This window comes from Pyrgilauda ruficollis, unplaced genomic scaffold (genome assembly GCF_017590135.1).
Source record: "Pyrgilauda ruficollis isolate IOZ18807 unplaced genomic scaffold, ASM1759013v1 scaffold161, whole genome shotgun sequence".
In the NCBI taxonomy this organism is placed as follows: Eukaryota; Metazoa; Chordata; class Aves; order Passeriformes; family Passeridae; genus Pyrgilauda; species Pyrgilauda ruficollis.
The window spans coordinates 1,404,060-1,423,533 of record NW_024514876.1 but is presented as its reverse complement, the minus strand read 5'-3'; the positions used below and the strand labels follow the sequence as shown (position 1 = coordinate 1,423,533).

Here is a 19,474-nt window from a genome sequence, read left to right as displayed (position 1 = left end):
GCTCTGTCTCCCAAGGACCAACATGTCATATCCCTTCCCCCTTTCCCTTCTCTTTTTTCCCCTTTTTTCTTCCCCCTTTTCCCTCCTTTTTTCTTTCCCTTTCCCCTTCTTTCCCTTTTCCTTTTTTCCCCCTTTTTCCTTTCCCCTTTTCCCTCCTTTCCATTCTTTTTTCTGTCCTCTTTTCCCTTTCTCCATTCCCTTTTCTACTTCTTCTTCCCTCTTCCCTTCCTTTTCCCCTTTTCCTTCTCCCACTCCTCCTTTTTTCTTTATTCCCCTTCCCTTCCTCTCCCCTCTGCCACCCCTCCACCACTTGTCTGAAGGATAAAATCCCTGATCCCAGGCAGGCTCCAGGACCGTGTCCCACCCCCCATTCCCGAGGGACACCAGAGGAGCCACATTCTCCATCCTTTATTCCACCCAGGCCGTTGGGTTTATACACAGTATAGAATAAATAGGGGACCCCCCCTGCCCCGAGGCCAAGGGCAGGGACATTCCAGGCAGGAAGCAGGAGCTGGGAGCCTGGGAATGGGGAGGGGGGATGTGAACACACCTGTGGCTGTGGGGCCAGGCTGGGGTTCCCATGGCCAGCCCCTGCCCCGGATTAAACAGTGCCAGAGGGACTTTAATCATTAACAGAGCCCAGGCAAGTTACAGCCAGTGGATTCCCCTTGGAATTAACCTGCTGGGAGTTGCTCCAACGCTGGCCCCCCATTCATGGGAGACCCCCCAGATTCCTGGGGGGTCAGGGAGGGGAGAGGCCAGCACAGGGAAATGGGGATGCCAACCCTGTGCCCCTCAGGGAGGTGCAGCTGATGAGGGGGGGAAGGCAAAGGCAGGTGGGAGACCCCCCCCAACCCACAGCTCCACCCCACAGCAGGTCGGGCAGGGGACAGAGTGACCCCCCAGTGCCACCTGTGGGGGTCCCCAGGAGGCTCCTGAGCCCCCCCAGTGGTGCAGGGATTTAAGGAAAGCAACCATGGGCAGCGTGGGGGGACCCTGCTGTCCCTGGGGGGCTACAGGATGACGCAGGGGGGGCGGCTGTTGGTGATTTTCTCCAGGGGCTCCCCATTGCGGGCTCTGCGGATGGCCTCGATCAGCTGGGGAGACACGGAGGTGACAGGGACAAATCCCGGCCACGCCCCCTCTGTCCCCTCCCACTCCATCCCAGCAGGACCTGCAGGGGGTCCTGGCAGGGTGGCAGGAGGGGGAACAGCTCCAGAGGGTGACAAAACATCACAGGAGGGGCCCCCAGCCCACCCTGGCAGAGCCCGGGACCCCCGGTGGGTACTCACGTCCTTCTCGTAGGGAAAGCCCCCGTTCTCCAGCTTGGAGAAGACCAGCTGCCCGTTGATTTCAATCTCAAAGGCACCTGAGGGCACACACAAGGCTCAGTGTGTCCCCCCAAAACCCCCGGTGGCATCCCCAGCCCGTGCCCCCCTCCACGGCAGCACCGGGGGCTCTGCAGACCCCCAGCTCTGGGGCAGCAACCAGGCCACGACCCCCCCCTTGCTGGGTTTAACCCAGGCCAAACCCCCAGCAGGGCACTGGGGGGGGGCTGGGGTGCCCCCCCCGAGCTTCTGGGGGGTCTCACCAGTGCCCCCCAGGCGTGACTCGATCTCGATGTCGGGGTACTCGTCGCGCACGGCGCTCGCCAGCTCCTGGTACGTGGCCTCGAAGCCGCAGGGCTCGCTGGGGAGGGGGGAACAGCCTGAGGAGGGGGCACGGGGACCCCCCAAACCCTCCCCGAAATAAGGAACCTCCCCAGGCTGTCCCCCCACAAGAGCTCTGCTGCCTCCTGCACCCTCAGTTCCCAATGCTCCCCGCAGGAACCCTCCCAAAATCCCCAGACCCCCAAAACCCCCAGACCCCTGTACCCCAGAACCCCATATCACCTCCTCAGCCCCCCCAAATCCTGTATAAGCCCCTCCTCAGCCCTCCAATTCCCCTATAACCCCCCCACTACACCCCTCTCCTCAGCTCCCCAACCCCTAAGAGCCCCCCAAATCCTCTCCAACTCCTTCCTCAGCCCCCCAATTCCCCTATAGCCCCCCAATTCCCTCACTCTCAACCTCCCTACACCCCCCTCCTCAGCCCCCCAACCCCTCCACATCCCACTCAGCCTCTCCCTTGACGCCCCCAGTCCCCTCTGCGCCTGAACCCGCCGCATGCCTCACCCCAGTTCCCCCAGTTTGTGCTCCCGGTGCCCCGGTACCGCTGTGGGGTGCCCCGGTACCGCTGTGGGCCGCCTCACCCCGGGCGGTTCCCACCCCCGAAGGCCCCGGGTTCCCCACGGTTCATCCGCCCCCAGGCCGGCCGCGGCGCTCACCAATACTCCACCACGATGCGGACCCGCCGCTCGGCCCCAGCCCCGTTCCCGTCTCCGGTCTCGTTCCCGGTCCCGCTGCTCATGGCCCCCGGTGCCGCCGCGCCGCCGCTTCCGGGTGCGGTCACGTGAGGCGCCCACTTCCGGCCGCTCTGCACCGCAGCGCCGCTCGTCTCGTCTGCTCCGAGACCTCCGGGAGGCCCGCCGTGACCCCGGTGACCCCCGGGACACCCAAAATCACCCTGGGTGACCCAAAGTGACTTCCAGGACACCTCTAGTGACCTAAAGTGACTCCCCCTGGGGACCGAAACTCACCGTGTGTCACCTGCAGTGACCCCCGAGACACGCAAACCCCCCATGAGACGCACAATGACCTCAGTGACCCCCGTGTCACCCGTGGGACCCAAAATGACCTCCGGGGGACACTGAAAATGCCCCTCACAGGAGCTCTGTATTCTCATAGGAACCCCCACTGCTCTGTGGGACCCGCACCTAAACCCCTGTGGGGGTTCTGAAGGGCCTCGAACCCCCCCACAGACCACCAGGAACCCTCAGCATCCCCCACAGGGACCCCTGAACCCCTCCTTGGGGACATTTCTAGGGACTCCGTGACCCCACGGCACCCATTGTCCCTAGTGGAGACTCCCAGACCCCGTGTGGGGACACCCACAGGGGACACCCCCAAGGGACCCCACAGGACACACACAGAGCCCCAAAGGGACCCCACGTCCCTCTGTGTTCCCATATCCCAAATTCCACCCCCTGGAAGTGCCCCTGACCTGCATGAGACCCCCCCAACGCCATGGTCCCACCTGGCAGGGGTCCCTGAGGGGACAATGGGGACACCCCCCACCCGCCATGGGACCCTTCCAGCCTAACTTTGGGGGTCCCAGGGGAGCCCCAACCCCAAACCCCACACCCGGGGCCGTCCCAGGGTTGGGGCTCAGTGGGATCTGCACCCCCAGGGCGCCGCGGTGTCCCCGTGTCCCCCCACGCCCGGCTGCTCCAGGGGTCACCCCAGTGCATTGTGGGAAACTCCCCATCACCATCTCAGGGGGGTCGCGGCCGGTGGGTTTGGGGTGGGGGGGTTGGGCCGGGGTCGGGCTGGACACCCCCCCAGGGGTCGGGGGGGGCTGGGGGGCCCCTCAGGGTGTCGGTGGGGGGCCGGTGGCGGGCAGCAGGCCCGGGGCGCCGTGATGTCAGGCGGGGGCGGGAGCTGGCGCAGGTAGATAAAGCCGGGGAGAACAGGAATCCCTGGTCCGGCGGGACGGTGCCGGGACGCGGCGGGAGCTGCAGGTAGGAGCGGGGCCGGGCTGGGGGCTCCTGGGGCCGGGGGGAGGTCGCCGCTCATCGCGGGGTGTTGCTCCCATCCCGCCGGGAAGGACCCCGGAGCTCTCGCTGCGCCCGCTCCCCTCCCCTCCCTCCTTCCCGCCTTCCTCCCGCTCTTCCTCCTCCTCTGCCATCCCGCCGTGCCTCCTCTGCTGCCTCGGCGCCCCTGGGGAGCTCAGTCTCGGCACCCACCGGGACCCCCACCCACAGCTGGGACCCTGTTCCTTAATCCTGGTGGTCCCGGCACGCTGTCCCTTGTCCCGGTGTCCCTGGGGGTCCACTCCTCAGCCCAGGTGACCCTGTGATTTCATTCCTCAGCCCTGCTGGCCCTGGAATCCCATCCCCTCACCCTGCTGTCCCTGTGGTTCCATTCCTCAGCCCTGGTGTCCCTGGGATTCCATCCCCTCACCCTGCCAGCCCTGGGATCCTGTCCCTCAGCCCTGTCACCCTGGGACCCTCAATCTGGTGGCCCTGGACCCCCTGCTCCACAGCCCTGCTGGCCCTGGGGCCCATCCCGGTGGTCCTGACCCCCCTCCAGTCCCCCACCCCACAACCCTGATGGCCCCTGTGTCCTGTTTGTCCCCGGGACAGCCTGAGTGTCCCCACCCTGCCACTGCCACCAGGACAGGGCTCACACCGGGGTGACCTGAGGCCACGGGGGTGGTGCCAGGGTGGTGTCCCGCTCCCAGGGCCCTGTCTGTCACATCCCCCCGTGTCCCCTGCTGTGTCCCACCAGCAGCATCACCCTGCCTGACCCCTGGCTGTCCCCGTGTCTCCGGGGATGAGGGAGCGGGGATGGAGCAGTCCCAGTGGGATGCAGAGATGGGGACAGGGACACGACAGGGACAGGGATGGGGACGACATCAGCCCTGCCCAGCCATGGACTTGGACCCCGAGAGGTGGGGACAGGGACGGGCAGCAGCTCAATGATTAACGCGGCTCTTCCCGGTGTCCCGGTGTCCCGGGACCAGCGCCCGCGGCCACCGAGTGCCACCGTGGGTGCCACGTGTGCCTTACGTGTGCCACGTGCCGGGGGGGCCGTGGCACATCCCCGCTCCCCCCGGTACCGCTGTCCCAGCGGCACCGGTGGCACCGGGCGTGGGTGGGGACACGGGGGGCAGTGCCAGCTCGGGGGGCTGGCGGCGGTTCCCACGGCGGCTCCCTCGCCCCCGGCTCCCGGCGCGGCCGCCCGGGCCCGGATGCCAGGGCGGTGAGGTGGAGCTGGGAGCGGCTGCCAGGACCGGTTTGGCCGGACCCGAGGAGGTGTTTGGGCTGAGCCGCCGCCGCCACGCTCGGCTTCCTTCTCTCCTCGGCGCCGGCACGGCTCGGCCCGGCAAAGCTCAGCCTGGCAAAGCTCAGCCCAGCATCTCCCAGAGCCTCAGCGCTGGTGTGGGGCCGCTGGTGAGGGTCGCACGTGGGGGATTCTGGGGGTCTCATACTCAGCATCAGTGTTGTGCTCCAGCCCCCAGCACCCCGATAGGATTGGGGGGGGACAGGGACACCTTTGGCGGCTCAGCCAGACCCCCAGGGCTGGGGTCCTGCTTGTCTGGGCACCAGGAAAACACCCCTGGGTGGGAGCCCACCTGGAGCCTGGCATGGTGTCCTGTGGGGGCCGCCCACACCTGGCCGTGACCCCCAAATGTGGTCATGGCCCCCAAATGTGGTCGTGGCCCCCAAATGTGGTCGTGGCCCCTCAACACACGGTGGCAGACCCCCTCTCTCTCTCCCCCCACAGATAATGCCATGGAGGGGGGGGCTCAGCAGAGCAGCCTCTGGGAGCCCCCCGAGCAGGAGGGGGGTCCTGGTGAGCGGGATGGGAGCGAGGGGCCGCCCGAGCTCAGGCGCTCCCAGCCCCTCTTCATCCACGGCAGCAGGTGGGTGTGAGGCCGGGGGGGGGTCGGGGAGGATGAGGGGGAGGCAGGGGGTGCTCAGGGGGGGTCGCAGGGGGTGTAGAGCTCACCCCCCTCCCCGTGCCTGCAGCCGGCAGCCGCCGCAGGAGGAGCCACGAGCGTCGTCGCTGCCCAGCATCCCCAACCCCTTCCCCGAGCTCTGCAGCCCCTCCAACTCCCCCATCCTGAGCAGCCCGGCCCTGGGACAGGGACCCCCCCGCGAGGGCACCTCCCACGTGAGTCAGGGGCTGGGAAGGGGGGCTGAGGTCTGGGACCCCTGCACGGGCTGGGGAGGGGGCTCATGGGGCAGGGAGCTCCCCGGCGAGGGCAGCCCCAGGTGAGTCAGGGGGCTGGGGAGAGGGGAGGGTCTCCGCGCTGGGGCTGGAACCCCCTCCCATGTGAGGGTCTGGGAAGGGGTCTCAGCCTTTGGAGAGAGACCCCTCTACAGAGGTCCCACCCTCCTGAGGCAGGGAGCCAAGGGGCTGGGGAGGGAACCATGTCCTGCACGAGTCAAGGCTGTGGGAAGGGGGGATCCCATCCCTGGGACAGGAACCACCTCCCAAATGAGTGAAGGGTCTGGGGAGGGGGGAACCCATCCTTGGGCAGGAACCACCTCCCAAATGACTGAAGGGTCGGGGGGGGGGGGGGGAACCCATCCTTGGGGAGGGAACCGCCTCCCAAATGAGTCAAGACTTTGGGAAGGGGAGATTCCATCCCTGGGACAGGAACCACCTACTGCATGAATCAAGGCTCAGGGAAGGGGGGATCCCATCCTTGGGACAGGAACCACCTCCCAAATGAGTGAAGGCTCTGGGAAGGGGGGCTCCCATCCCTGGGACAGGAACCACCTCCCAAATGAGTGAAGGCTCTGGGAAGGGGGCTCCCATCCCTGGGACAGGAACCACCTCCCACACGTGTTGAGGAGCAGGAGGCAGGGTGGGTGCTCTCACCTGTGGCTCTGCAGGGTCCCCTCGTGCCGGGGGGTCCCTGACAGCCCCTGTCCCACCTCCCAGGTGGTGAAGGTGTTCGGCGAGGACGGCGCCTGCCGCTCGCTGGAGGCCTCAGCGGCCACCACGGCGCGGCAGCTCTGCGAGACCCTGGTGCGCAGGACACGGGCACTGCACGACCACAGCTGGGCCCTGGTGGAGCTGCACCAGCACCTGGCCCTGGGTGAGAGGCCGTGGGGACACAGCAGGGCACGGCCCGTGGGACCCCCCACCGCCCTGCTGACCCCCTGTCCCCCCCCCAGAGCGCTGCCTGGAGGACCACGAGTCGGTGGTGGAGGTGCAGAGCTCCTGGGCCCCGGGTGCCGACAGCCGCTTCGTGTTCCGCAAGAACTTCGCCAAGTACGAGCTCTTCAAGAGCAACACGGTAGGTGGGCGCCCTCTGGGACCCCCCCGTGGGCCCCCTGGACACCCCAAGGGTCTCTGCTGAGCCTCTGTCCCCCAGCAGTTGCTGTTCCCCGAGGTGATGGTGTCCAGCTGCCTGGAGGCCAACAAGAGCATGGCGCACTCCGAGCTCATCCAGGTACGGGGCACCATGCCCAGCCGTGCCCCGGGGACCCCGCCGTACCCTGGGGACCCCACCGTGCCCCTCAGCCCTCGTGTCCCCCCAGAATTTCCTCAACTCTGGGAGCTGCCCTGAGGTCCAGGGCTTCCTGCACCTGCGGGAGGCCGGGCGCAAGGTCTGGAAGCGTTTCCACTTCTCCCTGCGCCGCTCGGGGCTCTACTACTCCACCAAGGGCACCTCCAAGGTGAGGCCAGGGGGTCCTGGGGGAAGGGGGCATGGCCAGGGGGTGCAGCGAGGCCAGCCCTGACACCCCCCACCCCCCAGGACCCCCGGCACCTGCAGTACTTCGCCGACCTCACCGAGTCCAACATCTACTACGTGACGCAGGGCAAGAAGCTCTACGGGACGCCCACTGAGTTCGGCTTCTGCATCAAGGTGGGGATGTCCCTGCCTGTGGCAGGGTCATTCCCTGCGCCTCCCCCTGCCAAGGGCTCTCTGTCCCCTCAGAGCCCACCCGGGGCTGCCCCGTGACGGCTCCGGCCTCTCCCGCAGCCCCACAAGGTGCGGAGCGGCGCGAAGGGCCTGAAGCTGCTCTGCAGCGAGGATGAGCAGAGCCGCAGCTGCTGGATGGCCGCGTTCCGGCTCTTCAAGGTGAGCCCCGGCTCCCTGCCGGCTGGGATGATGGCAGAGGGGTGCTGGAGGGAATTTGGAGGGAGGATGGGGGCATTCTGGAGGAATTCTGTGGTGGTGATGTGGCAGAAGGCTCACACGGTGTGCGTCCGTATGCAAGCCTTGAGATGAGAAATGCTGGCTTAGGAATGCCGTGGAATAGAACAGATATTGTTGGGGGAAAAATGGAACTAGGAAAAAAGTTTCAAAAGGTGGCCTTGCAAATAAGACCAGATACTTTGGAGAAATAGAACTACGAAAGATGCATTGTAGTAGGACCCACGAGAGGTAATTTTAGATGATTGGCTTTGAGGCATTTACAGCATGGGATGGCAAAAGCTGATAGGCCAAAAAACGCTTATAGTATATTATAATTAGGAAATAATTGGCTTCTGATTGTGATGGCGTGAATTATAACATCTGTATTGTCTCACCCTTCACATGAGACTGAAAAGAGAATAAAAGTTTTTAAAACACCTCTCAGTTGCCCCATCTCTGGGTCAGAAAAGGGCTTAATCTGACAGTGCTGGAGGGGTGCTGGGGAGATACAAGGGGGGGAATGTGGAGGGGTTCTAGAGGGATGCTGGACGGATGACCCCATGCCAGTGAAAATGTTTCAGGGTGGGTGTCCCTGTGCCCACGTGGAGTGGATGCAGAGGTCCCCACCTCTGCACTGGGGGGCTGTGGAGGTCCCTGGGTGTCCCTGGGTGTCCCTGGGTGCTCCCCCACCCCACAGCAGGGCCCCCCCAGCTGACAGAGCTGTTCCCCCAGTACGGGATGCAGCTCTACCGCAACTACCAGCAAGCCCAGGCACGACTGAGCCAGCCCCCCTGGATCGGCCCCACGCCCCTGGTGAGTGTCCCCTGCCCCCCGCAGCCCCTGGCCCGTGGGGACCCTCTGGTGACCCTCCTGTCCCCCACAGCGAAGCGTCTCGGACAATGCACTGGTGGCCATGGACTTCTCAGGGTGCACGGGCCGGGTGATTGAGAACCCCAATGAGGTGCTGACCGTGGCTCTGGAGGAGGCCCAGGCCTGGAGGGTGAGTGGGGGTGCTGGGGAGCGAGGGGGAGTCCCCCTGAGGCCACCCTAATGTCCCCTCCTTTCTTTGTGTGCCCAGAAGAAGACGACGCACCGGTACAGCCTGCCCGCAGCCTGCCACAGCTCCCCGCTCAGCGCCGGTGAGACGGGGGCTCAGTGCCCACTGGGGGTCCCTGCCTCGGGCAGGGGGTCCCCCCAAGTGTGACACCCCTCTCCCCACAGCCATCCACCGCACCCAGCCCTGGTTCCACGGGCGCATCTCCCGGGAGGACACCCAGCAGCTCATCGGCCGTCAGGGCTTGGTGGACGGGTAAGGGACCCTGGGGTGGGGGGGTCAGGGTCCCTGGGGCTCTGGGAGGGGGACATGGAACTCCAGGGAGGCTCAGGAGCACAAGGGTTACAGGGTCTTGCAGCTCCTGGGGGGATAGAGGACATGTGTGGGGGTGAGTGATCCCAGGTTGTTGCAGGGTTTGGGGGACACACAGGCTCCTGGGGGGACACAGAGACTCCCAGGGATGCCAGGGGGTACTGGGCTACTCCCAGCTCTTCAGAGGGTGTTTGTGGGTGACACTGGGAGGGCAGAGAGGACCTGGGGCCAGCAGTGACACCGCCGGGGCTCGCAGGGTCTTCCTGGTGCGGGAGAGCCAGCGGAACCCCAAGGGCTTCGTGCTGTCCCTGTGCCACCTGCAGCGCATCAAACACTACCTCATCCTGCCGGTGAGTGCCAGCCTGGGGCTGGGGGGGGCCGGGGGAGGGCTGGGGAGAGGGGTCCTGACCTGCAGCCCCCCGGCAGAGCGAGGAGGAGGGTCGGCTCTACTTCACCATGGACGACGGGCAGACGCGCTTCGCCGACCTCATCCAGCTGGTGGAGTTCCACCAGATCAACCGCGGCATCCTGCCCTGCAAGCTGCGGCACTACTGCACCTGCGTGGCCCTCTGAGCCACTGGCAGGGCTTGGCACAGCCTGGCACCACCAGCACGGCAGGATTTGGCTCAGTCTGGCACTGCCAGCGTGGTTTGGCGCAGTCTGGCACTGCTGGCGTTCTTTGGCTCAGTCTCACGGCTTGAGACAGCCCAGCAGCACCGGCATGGCATGGCTTGGCACAGCCTGGCACCACTGGGATGGTTTGGCACAGACTGGCCCTGCTGATACATCTTGGCGCAGCCCAGCACCACCAGCGTAGTTTGGCACAGCTGGGCACCACTGACGTGGCACAGCTCAGCACAGCCTGGCACTGCTGGCACAGCTTGGCACCAGTGGGATGGTTTGGCACAGCCCAGCACCACCAGCATGGCACAGTTTGGCACAGTCTGGCACAGTGGGGTGGTTTGGCACAGCCTGGCACTGCCAGTATGGCACAGCTTGGCACAGCCCAGCACCACCAGGATGATTTGGCACAGCCTGGCACCGCCAGCATGGCACAGCTCGGCACAGCCCACTGCCAGGACCCCCACACTCAAGCACTTTCTCCCCTCTGCCCTGCAGCACCAGCCCCGAGTGCCCCTGCAGGGGCCTGGCACTCCTTGACCCCACACCAGGGGGGTTTTGGGGTCCCCAGGAGCGGGGTCCCGGGGTGTGGGGGTGAGGGGGGCACCCATCACCGTGTCCCCCACGTCTCCACGAGGCCAGTTGAACTGGGACGTGTTTTATACCAGTGATAATAAAGGTTATTTTTGCAGAGGTCCTGCCTCCTTCCTTCCCATCCCCAGTGCCACACGGCTGGCAGCGTCCCCATCTCCCACAGCGTCCCCATGCCTGGCAGTGTCCCCACGTCCCTCGTGTCCCCACAGTGCCCCGGGTCCCACACAAAGGCCCCTCTGTGCTCCCCGGGCACCACGTGCGGCTCAGCCACGTGGCCGCCGCAAATCCCCGGGAGAGGGGGATTATCCAGGGGGGATTAAGGGCCCGGATTTGGGGGGGCTGGGGCTGGGGCAGCTGCTATAAAGGCGGGGGGCTGAGGGGAGAGGCCGTGCCATGGCTCCCAAGACGGTGCTGATCACCGGCTGCTCCTCGGGCATCGGGCTGGCGCTGGCCGTGCGCCTGGCGAGGGACAAGCAGCGCCGCTTCCGAGGTGAGCGGGGCGCAGGGACCCCCCCAGCCCCCGGGGAGAGCCCGCGGGGGCTGAGCCGGCTGTGCCCGCAGTCATCGCCACCATGAGGAACACGGGCAGGAGCGGGGCGCTGGCGGCGGCGGCGGGGCCGGCGCTGGGCCGGACGCTGGAGATCAAACAGCTGGATGTGTGCGACGAGGGCTCCATCCGCGCCTGCCTCGACAGCATCCCCGGGCGCCACATCGATATCCTGGGTGAGACACGGGATTTGTGTCCCAGCGTGACCCCGGTGAGGGGACCCTCCATGGTGGGGATCCCTGTATTGGGGGGTCCCAGTGCCGGGGATCATTTGTGCTCCCAGTGCTGGGACCCTCCGTGCCTCATGACCCTGACCCCACACAGCGGGGACTGTCCCGTGCCAGGGATCCCCTGCACCAGGACACCATTCCCTGTACCAGGGACCCTCCAAACTCAGCACATCCCATTCTGGGGACCCTCCAAGCACTGGGGACCCCCTGTGCCAGGGGTCCCTCATGCACTAGGGACCCCCTGACCCCACACAAAAGTGACTGTCTATGCCAGGGTCACCCTGCACCAGGGACCCTCCACACCCAGGACATCCCATGCTGGGCACACTCGGGGAACCAAGGACCCCCATGCCCAGGGTGAGGGATCCCCCTGCCCAGGGCACACCCCACTGACGCCCCCTGCCCACAGTCAGCAATGCCGGGGTGGGCATGGCGGGACCCCTGGAGTGCCAGAGCCTGGCAGCCATGCAGAGCCTCATGGACACCAACTTCTTCGGCCTCGTGCGCCTGGTCAAGGAGGTGCTGCCCGACATGAAGCGGCGCCGCGGGGGCCACATCGTCGTCATCAGCAGCATCATGGGCCTGCAGGGTAGGGGAAAATGGGGTGCCCTGGGGGGACCAGCCCCCACCCAGCCCTGACTGGAGCTCCCCAACCATCCAGGCATCGTCTTCAATGACATCTACTCGGCCTCCAAGTTCGCGGTGGAAGGTTTCTGCGAGAGCCTGGTGGTGCAGGCGCTGCGCTTCAACGTGGCGTGAGTGTGGGGCAGGTGGCCGTGCAGCCCCTGGGGCCGGGGGTCCGGGGGTGCCCAGTACCCAGTGCCCCATCCCTGGGCAGGATCAGCCTGGTGGAGCCGGGGCCGGTGATGACGGAATTCGAGACGAAGTTGTACGAGGAAGCCGAACGTGCTGACTACTCACGGACCGACCCCGAGACGGCCGAAATCTTCACCAAGCTCTACCTGAGGAACTCCAGGGATGTCTTCACCAGCCTGGGCCAGACCCCCGAGGACATTGCAGAGGTGACAGGCGGGCAGGGGGTCCCAATGGGCTGGGGGTGCCCTGCTGGGCTGGGCTGGGCTGGGCTGGACAGAGGTGTCAATTTGTCCTAACAAGGAACAGCAATGCCCAGCCAGCAGTGGGGCAGCTGACACCCAGACAGCTCCATCCTGATGGGGCTGAACCTGGATGGGAATGGGAATAGGAAAGGTGATGGGATGGGAATAAAATGGGAAGGAACTGAGGATGGAGATGGGCGGAAATGGAATGGGAATGCGAAGGGATGGAGATAGAGGTAGTATGGGATGGGGATGGGGTGGAATAGGATAAAGATAGGGATGGAGTGGGAAGGAGTTGGGGTTGGGATAGGAATGGTGATGGGATGAAGTGGGATGGATTAGAGATAGGATGGGAAGTGCTTGAGGATGGGAATATGAAGTGAATGAGAAGGAGATGGGATGGCAATGGGAATAGGAGAATGGGAAGAGAGGGGAAAAATGAATGAGGATGGAGGTGCAGATGGGATCCAGACAGGGTTCAAAGGGGATAGGGGTGGGATGGGGTGGGGCTGTGGGGACAGGAAGGGGACAGGAAGGGGACAAGGTGCGTTCAACGTGCAGCACACCCTGCGGGTGATCGAGGCTCCCCGGCCGCCGTTCCGGCACCAGACCAACGTGGCGTACACGCCGATGGCCGCCCTCAAACACGCCGACCCCAGCGGCGCCCTCATCACCGACGCCTTCTACCAGCTGGTGTTCAAGTACGGCGCCGTGCTGCGCTTCGGCCTCCGCGCCATCCGCCTGCTCCGCTGGAAGTCACAGAAGGTCAAGGCGGGCACGCGGCTCCTGGGCTTCAAATAAACCCTTGTGGCTCCTGGGCACTGCCCAGCCCATCCCGGGGATGGGGGCAAGGTGGCCGGAACCCGTGCAGGGTTTCACTTCCCGTTCCCGGCCTGAAATAGCTCCCGCCGCCGCCGCATTAAAATGGGGAGGGTATTTATAACCAGGGCAGGGTGAGCAACAAAGAGCAGCTTCCTCCAGGAGTGCAGCGGCCGTGACGGGGCTGGGAAGGGCTGGCAGCTGCCCCCTGCCTGCCTCCTGCTCCCCAGGGGCACCTGTGCCTCTGACCTGCGGGTGTGTGGCACCCAGGGGACCTCACCCCATCACCCCATGGTGCTGCATCCTCCTTCCTCCAGGCACTGCTGTGGGGTCGGGAATGTCCTGTGGTGGGTGTCACCCCTGTGTGGCACAGAGCCCTGGGGCACTGAGGCAGCACAGGGGGTGCAGGAGGTGTTGGGAGGGCAGAGTGAGAGGGGTGTATGATGTGTTCAGAGAGGCACGGGGGCATTTGCAGTGCAGGGTCTGGTGCAGAGTGGGGGTGGGATGTATGACAAAGACTGGGTGCAGGGCGGGTGCAGGGGTGCCCAGCAGTTCACGCTGCCCCAGGGGCTCCCCCGCTCCAGCTCCCAGTGGGTGACAGTGGGGTGGGTTCACCCTGGGCGCTGGCGTGTGGGCGCTTGGCGTGACAGCACCGGGAGGTGAGAGCAGGGGGAAACCACAGGAGGCCCGGCATGAATCAGCCCCGCTGCTCAGAAACCTTCCTGGCTCCCTCCACACTCCCTGAGCCCCCGGAGCTCGGGAGGGACCCCCAGCCTCAGGTGAGAGGGCTGGATGGCAGCGGCTGCAGCTCCGTGTGCCTCGCACGTGGCCTCTCCGAGCCCCGCCGGCTCCAGGGACCGTGGGGACAGGATGGAGGTGGGGAAGGAAATATTTTTGCATTATCCCCCCTTCTCGCACGAGTTAATGGCAAAGCGGTGGTGGGACCGTGGCCCCGGGGTGGTGGCAGCACCTGTGGGACGTGCAGGGGTGACATCAAAGCGGTGACAGTGTCGCTGCCTCCCCCCTCTGCGGTTTCTGCAGATTTGACTAACTTTCTCCGCTTGGGGGGCAGGATGGGGGGGAAGGTAGGCGTGACTCTGCCCGGCCCCGGGGAGCAACAAGGGGGGCCCCGGCACAAAGCCACAGCTGTGGGAAACGGAGCTGAGGAAGGACAGGACCCCCTCACACACCCCCAGCCCCACGGTGTCCCCAGTGCCCAGGGGAGCAGCAAAGGGGCTGGAACTGGGGGAACTGGGGGGAGCAGGATGAGCCCCAGCCCCGCTCCCAGCCTTGCTCACGGCAGTCCCGGGCAGAGAGAGGGGGGACAGGGAGCTGCTGTGGGTGAGGGCATCCCCAAGAGGTAGGGGGCACCTGGGTTGTGTTTGAGGCTGAGGAGCGTCACCTCCCACCTGGAGCATCCTCGGTGGCCGTGGAGCACCACTTGGAGCCCAGGGCTGTCACCCCCATCGCCGCAGCCCCGCGGGTGCCGGGGTGGAGGCGCTGCCGCAGGGGCCGGAGCCGTGCGGGTTGGAAGTAAATTCTTCTAAAAACAATCGTCTGCTGGGACTTTCCTGTCGCCAGCGTGTGACAATTGCCAGCCGCTCCCCGTGTCCTCGATCCCCCGAGGATTTCGCTGCCAGGTGCCGACTCGCTGCCATGCAAATGTGGCGCCAGATATAACTGGCTGGAGGGGCTGGAGGGGCCGGTTCGGCGGCTCCCCGGGGGCTTCACTTCCCTCCCGGCTCAGCGAGGGGGGCATCAGGCGTGACACAAAGCTGCTGCCCCCGTGGTGGTGCCCCGGTGACAGTCACGGCCCTGTCCCCAGCACAGCACCGTGTCCCGGTGGGAGCCGCGGGGCTGCGGAGCTCCCCCGTGGCGATGCCAGAGCTGGGGGCACTTCCAATGCCCCTTCCCGCTGTCGCTCAGCACAGAGCCGGCTCTGCTCACCCCTTGCCCCCCGAATTTGGGAACCCGACCCACGCGGAGGGTGGGAAAACGCCGCCGGGTCCCCGCCGGGCCGGCGCGGGGAGCGTGAGTCAGGGCAGGGCTGGGGAATTGGGCCACCGAGGGGGTGGTGGCAGTGACTCAATCCTCCCCGTCCCCTCCCGGCACCGTCGGGTTTTGGGTGCTGGACCGCTCCCCGCGGCAGCAGGAGCCGGCCGGGATGCTCCAAGGATGCAGACCAGCAGCCGGAAGTTTTATGGGATTTTTTTTTTGGTGCGTTAAGGAAGCGTGTTTCAACACGACACGACAGGAGAAACGAGTTCCTCTGTGCTCTATCACGATTACAGCTATCAGCAGATAAGGATCTCTCTGTCACAACACCAACTGAAGGTTTCTGTAAGCCTTTAGAGGGGTTTGGCTCCAGGCAGGAGAAAGCTGAGGGGTTTTGGATCGAACCAATTCTTATTAAGACAAACCAGGGTGGGAAGAGCCGCTGTCCGCAGCCCCGAGCCCCCTCTGTCTCACCCAACCCTCGGAGTGTCCCGGCAGCAGCAGGGGGAGAGACCCCTCAGTGTTTGGTGGCACCCGGGCTGGAAGGAAGTGAAGGGAAAAGAAAAAAAAAAAAAGGATCCTCTGACTTTCTTCTCGGGTTTTTTTTTCGTTTCTGTTTCTCAAGCGTGTCCAGCTCTTGTGTCAGGAGGTGTCAGGGCGGAATGAACGAAGCGCGAACAACGTCAGCCTGGTGAGGCAGGTGCTAAAAGGGCCGGGGGGTCGGTGTGAGCCTCCACCCTCCGCAGCCGGGATGTTTCCATCTGCCTGACACAGCCCTGGGAACCACGAACCCACCCCGCAGCCCAGGAGTGGGGCTGAGCTGCCCCCACCCCAAGCTCTCAGGTTAAACCGTTCCTCAATTCACCAAAACCGTGTCCTCCACCATTTTCCAGCAGTCAGAGGAGAAGATGATGTTATTTTACACCTCTGACTGTATCAGTCACTCTACTGAGTAACAGGTTCTGCTGAGCACAGCCTCCACCACGGCTCAGCACCCCGTGGGGACACAGATTCCATCACACCTGGGGGGTTTACATCTCCCAGCATGTAAAATGAGCCCCAGCACTCATTCTCACTCCTCAGGTCTGTTTTCATGGCTGACAGAGTGGACATTTATATACCGACATTTTTAAAACTTAAAAAATCCTTTAAGCACCAGAGGTTCATTTCTTGGTGCTAAAAGTTCCTTGCCTGAGCCTCCCCTGCCCACTCTTGGGGTGTAATTCATCAGTAAATGAAGAACCAAGCAAGATGGACGCACCAAGGCACTGGAGAATGCTCCAAACCTGTTCCAGACCAAAATAACCAAGCCAGGAGCAGAATAAATCAGGCTCTGAACCAGGACCAATGTTTTTCCCATCTGTTTTCCCAGACAAGTTGGTTTCCAGAGCTCTTCCAAGCTCAGAGAGTTGTCCTGGACCAACACAGCCCCTCAGCATCCAGACATGGCCCAGTGGGATTCCCATCTCCCAAGCCAGGGCAGCACTGTGGGACAGGGCTGAATGATGGGACAATTCAAGTGTATTCTTAAATGAATCCATTACCCAATCCACTTATGGAGAATAAGATTTTTGGATGGCTCCAGGAGGTCTCTGTGGATTCCTTTAAGAACCTGCCTTTGCCTGCCCTCAAGTCAGGACATCGTCATTATTTAAATATTTTATTCATTTATTGACAATTCTTTGGTCTTGAAAATGAAGCCATTGAAAAGCAAGCTTGTCACAAAATTAGAAATTGATAAAGACAACAACAATGTCCTAAAAATGTCGGACTTAGAAATGTCAGGGCAGCAGAGGAACCTTCTCTTTGTTCTCTGGGAATTCTCTCACTCCCTTTCCCTCTCTTTTCTGGACCCAAAAGCTTGGCCCTTGGGGCTGATCCTTGGTGGAGCTGCAGCCTCCATCACAGGAGGAGCATTGGTCACATTGTGACACAGGTGTTCATTTGGGGAGAACCAACATGCGCCTTTCTCATGATGGAGCTCTGGGAAACATCCTAAACCTGCTTTGCAGCTCCACACATAAGAGCAGAAGAGTTCTCCTCAACCCCAGGGACAGCAGGATCCTGGATTAGCACTTCCAGAGCAATCTGGATACTGAGACACACTGCAGGGTGATTTATCCCTCTCCAAATCCACCTTTAGTGGAAAACATGAATATAAATTTCTTATTTTGTGCCTTAAAATTCAGGGAGGAAATAACTGAGCCGAAAGAACTCAGAGGGAGGGATGAATTTCAGTATTTCTTGACCCTTGGTTCTACAGCCTTCCCTCAGGGAAGTGATTGGATCACCAGGGATAACACAAAAGCAACACAGCTCTCAAACCACACAAGGGATGCAGAAAGTCCATCAGAACACTCCTAACTACAGGATACAAAAATATTTTGCAAAGATTAAACCTTCACTCAGCAAAGCCGTTACCAATCCCCTCTCCAGCACAGGGACACCAACACAGCTGTGGGGCCACGGGGAGAGTCAAAAAGCTGTTGTAAAAACCAACTTCAAAGGGGTGGCAGCTGCTCAGGGTGTGGAGCAGCACCTCCCGAGGGCTGTCCTGGTGTGGGTGTGGCTCTCACAGCCCTGCCTGGGGTCTCACCTGTCCACAGCCAGCCAGGGCCACCCTGTGGGGACACAGATGGCACGGCCACACGTCTGCTGTGGGACAGAGGCACAACACACAGCACAGCTTCATCTCGGCAGCCATCAGAAAGGAGGAGTTTCCAGCAATGAAAATCGGGATTTCCTCCAGGCCACACGGATGAGCCATCCAGTGACCTCACTGGGTATCCCAAAAATATGTACTGTTAAAAAATCCCCAAATAGGTCTCATTTCTTATTTTTCTCTTACTGAGTAACTTTAAAGAAAGTCAACAGTGGGGTAAGAAAAATGAAAGTGTGCCACACTCTTGTTAGGGCTTAGGGGAAAAGCTTTAAAGAGGAATTTATAATCCCTCCCTTTTCCTGCCCTCTTTTCCTTGTTTTGGTGATGAGCCACTGGGATTATAACTAGGAAAAGCTCCTCCAACACACCTCTGACTATTCACCTGAATGAGCAGGGGAATTGGCATGAAAACCTTTTGTGCTGACTTAAAGCAAACTCTATAAAAACAAACACAAGTTAAAAATTGAAAACATCATAAATGGCTCTGAAGTTTCGCAAAAATAATGTTCATATCAAAACCAGTCTCTGCTTCTGGTGTTTCCCACAGTCCCACTCACCACAGCAGCCAGGCAGAGATGCTACAGAACACTGAATTATCGGGAAAGACAAATTTAAAAAGGTGCCACCTTGTGACACGCTTAAAACTGGCCTAAAAAAATACTCAAGAAATTTCATTACACTAATTAAAACCCCTACCAACCAAGCCTCCCCTCCGACTTAAAACACATCCTTTGACCTTGGAGAACCGGTCCTTTCACTTGAGCACCACTCTGTGCTCTCCCCGAGCTATGTGCGAGGAGAACTCGTAGCGGTCGTGGCTGCGGTAGCCGCAGACGTTGCACTCGAAGGGGTCGCGGAATCCGTGGCAGCCCATGTGGATGGTGAACATCACGTAATCCAGGAAGAGCACGCGGCAGTGGTCGCACCGGTACACCCCGATGGCCTCCCCTTCCTTGTTGATGACCTTGAAGGCGTCGCGTGGGCAGATGGCGGGAGGTTTGATGATCTCGTACGGCCTCGGGAAATCCTTCAGGGCCTGGAGGCCGTTGCGGGTCGGAGCCGCGATCACCTGGCTCTGGTGGAAGGTGGGGTTGGGCCTCTCCTCGTGGTTGCTGTCAGTGTCTGTGGAGTCGTGGCCGCTGTTGTTGGGGGAAAGGCCCCTGTCGGATGACAGGCTCTTGTCCCTGAGGTGGCTCTTCTCGGCCTCCGGCGCGGTGCCGTTGGGGACGTCGGCGCGGGGCAGCGGCAGCGGGTACAGGCTGCTGATGACCGGCACCATCTCGGCCGTGGGCGCCGGCGGGGTCTGCACGAGCGGGCGCAGGGCCTCGGCCCCGAGGTAGGTGATGGCGTTGTTGATGGCCTGGTCCATCATGCGCCCGTGCATCATCTCGCTCTCCTTTTCGTACAGGAAGCTGGAGTTATAATTGATGTCGAAGGTGGGTCGTTTCTCACCTGCAAGAGATGAGAGGTGATGATTACCTGAGTGGTAATTACGGTGTGCGGTTTTACCTGGATGGATCCATCTGCTCACCTTTACCTGGATGGATCCAGCTGTGCAGTTTTACCTGGATGGATCCATCTGCACAGCTTCACCTGGATGGATCCAGCTGTGCAGTTTTACCTGGATGGATCCATCTGCACAGCTTTATGATGATGGATCCAGCTGTGCAGTTTCTGAGTGGGTAAAGAGCTGTTTAAACCCTGTGATGACTTTTCTAAAGGGTAGGAATCTCTGGGAATGGGGCATGATATGCTCTCTGCTGAAAGAGACTGTTCTTAGACACAAGTAGCTTTTGGGTGGGGTATTTGGTTTTTTTTCATATT

At 62.4% G+C, this 19,474-nt stretch overlaps 4 protein-coding genes across 7 annotated transcripts in view; 2 read left to right on the top strand and 2 right to left on the bottom strand.

Moving 5' to 3' along the window:
* Positions 1-393: 393 nt before the first annotated feature.
* On the bottom strand, positions 394-2,682 carry MIEN1 (migration and invasion enhancer 1). The gene is given in 6 exon segments (XM_041462944.1): positions 394-1,097; positions 1,293-1,369; positions 1,592-1,689; positions 2,327-2,454; positions 2,456-2,525; positions 2,639-2,682. Coding segments are annotated over 6 exon segments (501 nt in total). The 3' UTR covers positions 394-1,013.
* A 10-nt stretch (positions 2,683-2,692) lies between these two features.
* Positions 2,693-9,697, top strand: GRB7 (growth factor receptor bound protein 7). Its single transcript, XM_041462942.1, has 16 exons — positions 2,693-2,719; positions 3,553-3,619; positions 5,388-5,526; positions 5,633-5,777; positions 6,555-6,711; positions 6,791-6,912; positions 6,991-7,068; positions 7,157-7,294; positions 7,375-7,485; positions 7,603-7,701; positions 8,491-8,571; positions 8,642-8,758; positions 8,837-8,897; positions 8,980-9,067; positions 9,381-9,474; positions 9,551-9,697. Exons 1-16 carry the CDS (start codon positions 2,693-2,695, stop codon positions 9,695-9,697), a joined length of 1,671 nt encoding a protein of 556 aa, XP_041318876.1.
* Positions 9,698-10,732: 1,035 nt separating this feature from the next.
* Positions 10,733-12,975, top strand: RDH8 (retinol dehydrogenase 8). The gene is made up of 6 exons (XM_041463021.1): positions 10,733-10,829; positions 10,901-11,062; positions 11,526-11,705; positions 11,778-11,871; positions 11,955-12,138; positions 12,736-12,975. The coding sequence occupies exons 1-6, from the start codon at positions 10,733-10,735 to the stop codon at positions 12,973-12,975; spliced, it is 957 nt and encodes a 318-aa protein (XP_041318955.1).
* A 3,708-nt stretch (positions 12,976-16,683) lies between these two features.
* The window catches only part of IKZF3 (IKAROS family zinc finger 3), a 34,899-nt gene continuing 32,108 nt past the window's right edge, over positions 16,684-19,474 (bottom strand). For all 4 annotated transcript variants that reach the window (XM_041463098.1, XM_041463097.1, XM_041463099.1 and 1 more), the window contains one exon: positions 16,684-19,102. In XM_041463098.1, coding sequence (XP_041319032.1) covers positions 18,405-19,102 — 698 coding nt within the window. In that variant the 3' untranslated portion in view covers positions 16,684-18,404. The remainder of the gene's footprint in view (positions 19,103-19,474) is intronic.

Coding starts and splice junctions, on each gene's coding strand:
- GRB7 (XM_041462942.1), top strand. CDS start 2,693: ATGACCTCAGTGACCCCCGTGTCACCC. Junction 3,620..5,387: donor GGACGCGGCGGGAGCTGCAG/GTAGGAGCGGGG, acceptor CTCCCCCCACAG/ATAATGCCATGGAGGGGGGG. Junction 8,898..8,979: donor CAGCTCCCCGCTCAGCGCCG/GTGAGACGGGGG, acceptor CTCTCCCCACAG/CCATCCACCGCACCCAGCCC.
- RDH8 (XM_041463021.1), top strand. CDS start 10,733: ATGGCTCCCAAGACGGTGCTGATCACCGGCTGCTCCTCGGGCATCGGG. Junction 11,706..11,777: donor CAGCATCATGGGCCTGCAGG/GTAGGGGAAAAT, acceptor CCAACCATCCAG/GCATCGTCTTCAATGACATC. Junction 11,872..11,954: donor GCGCTGCGCTTCAACGTGGC/GTGAGTGTGGGG, acceptor ATCCCTGGGCAG/GATCAGCCTGGTGGAGCCGG.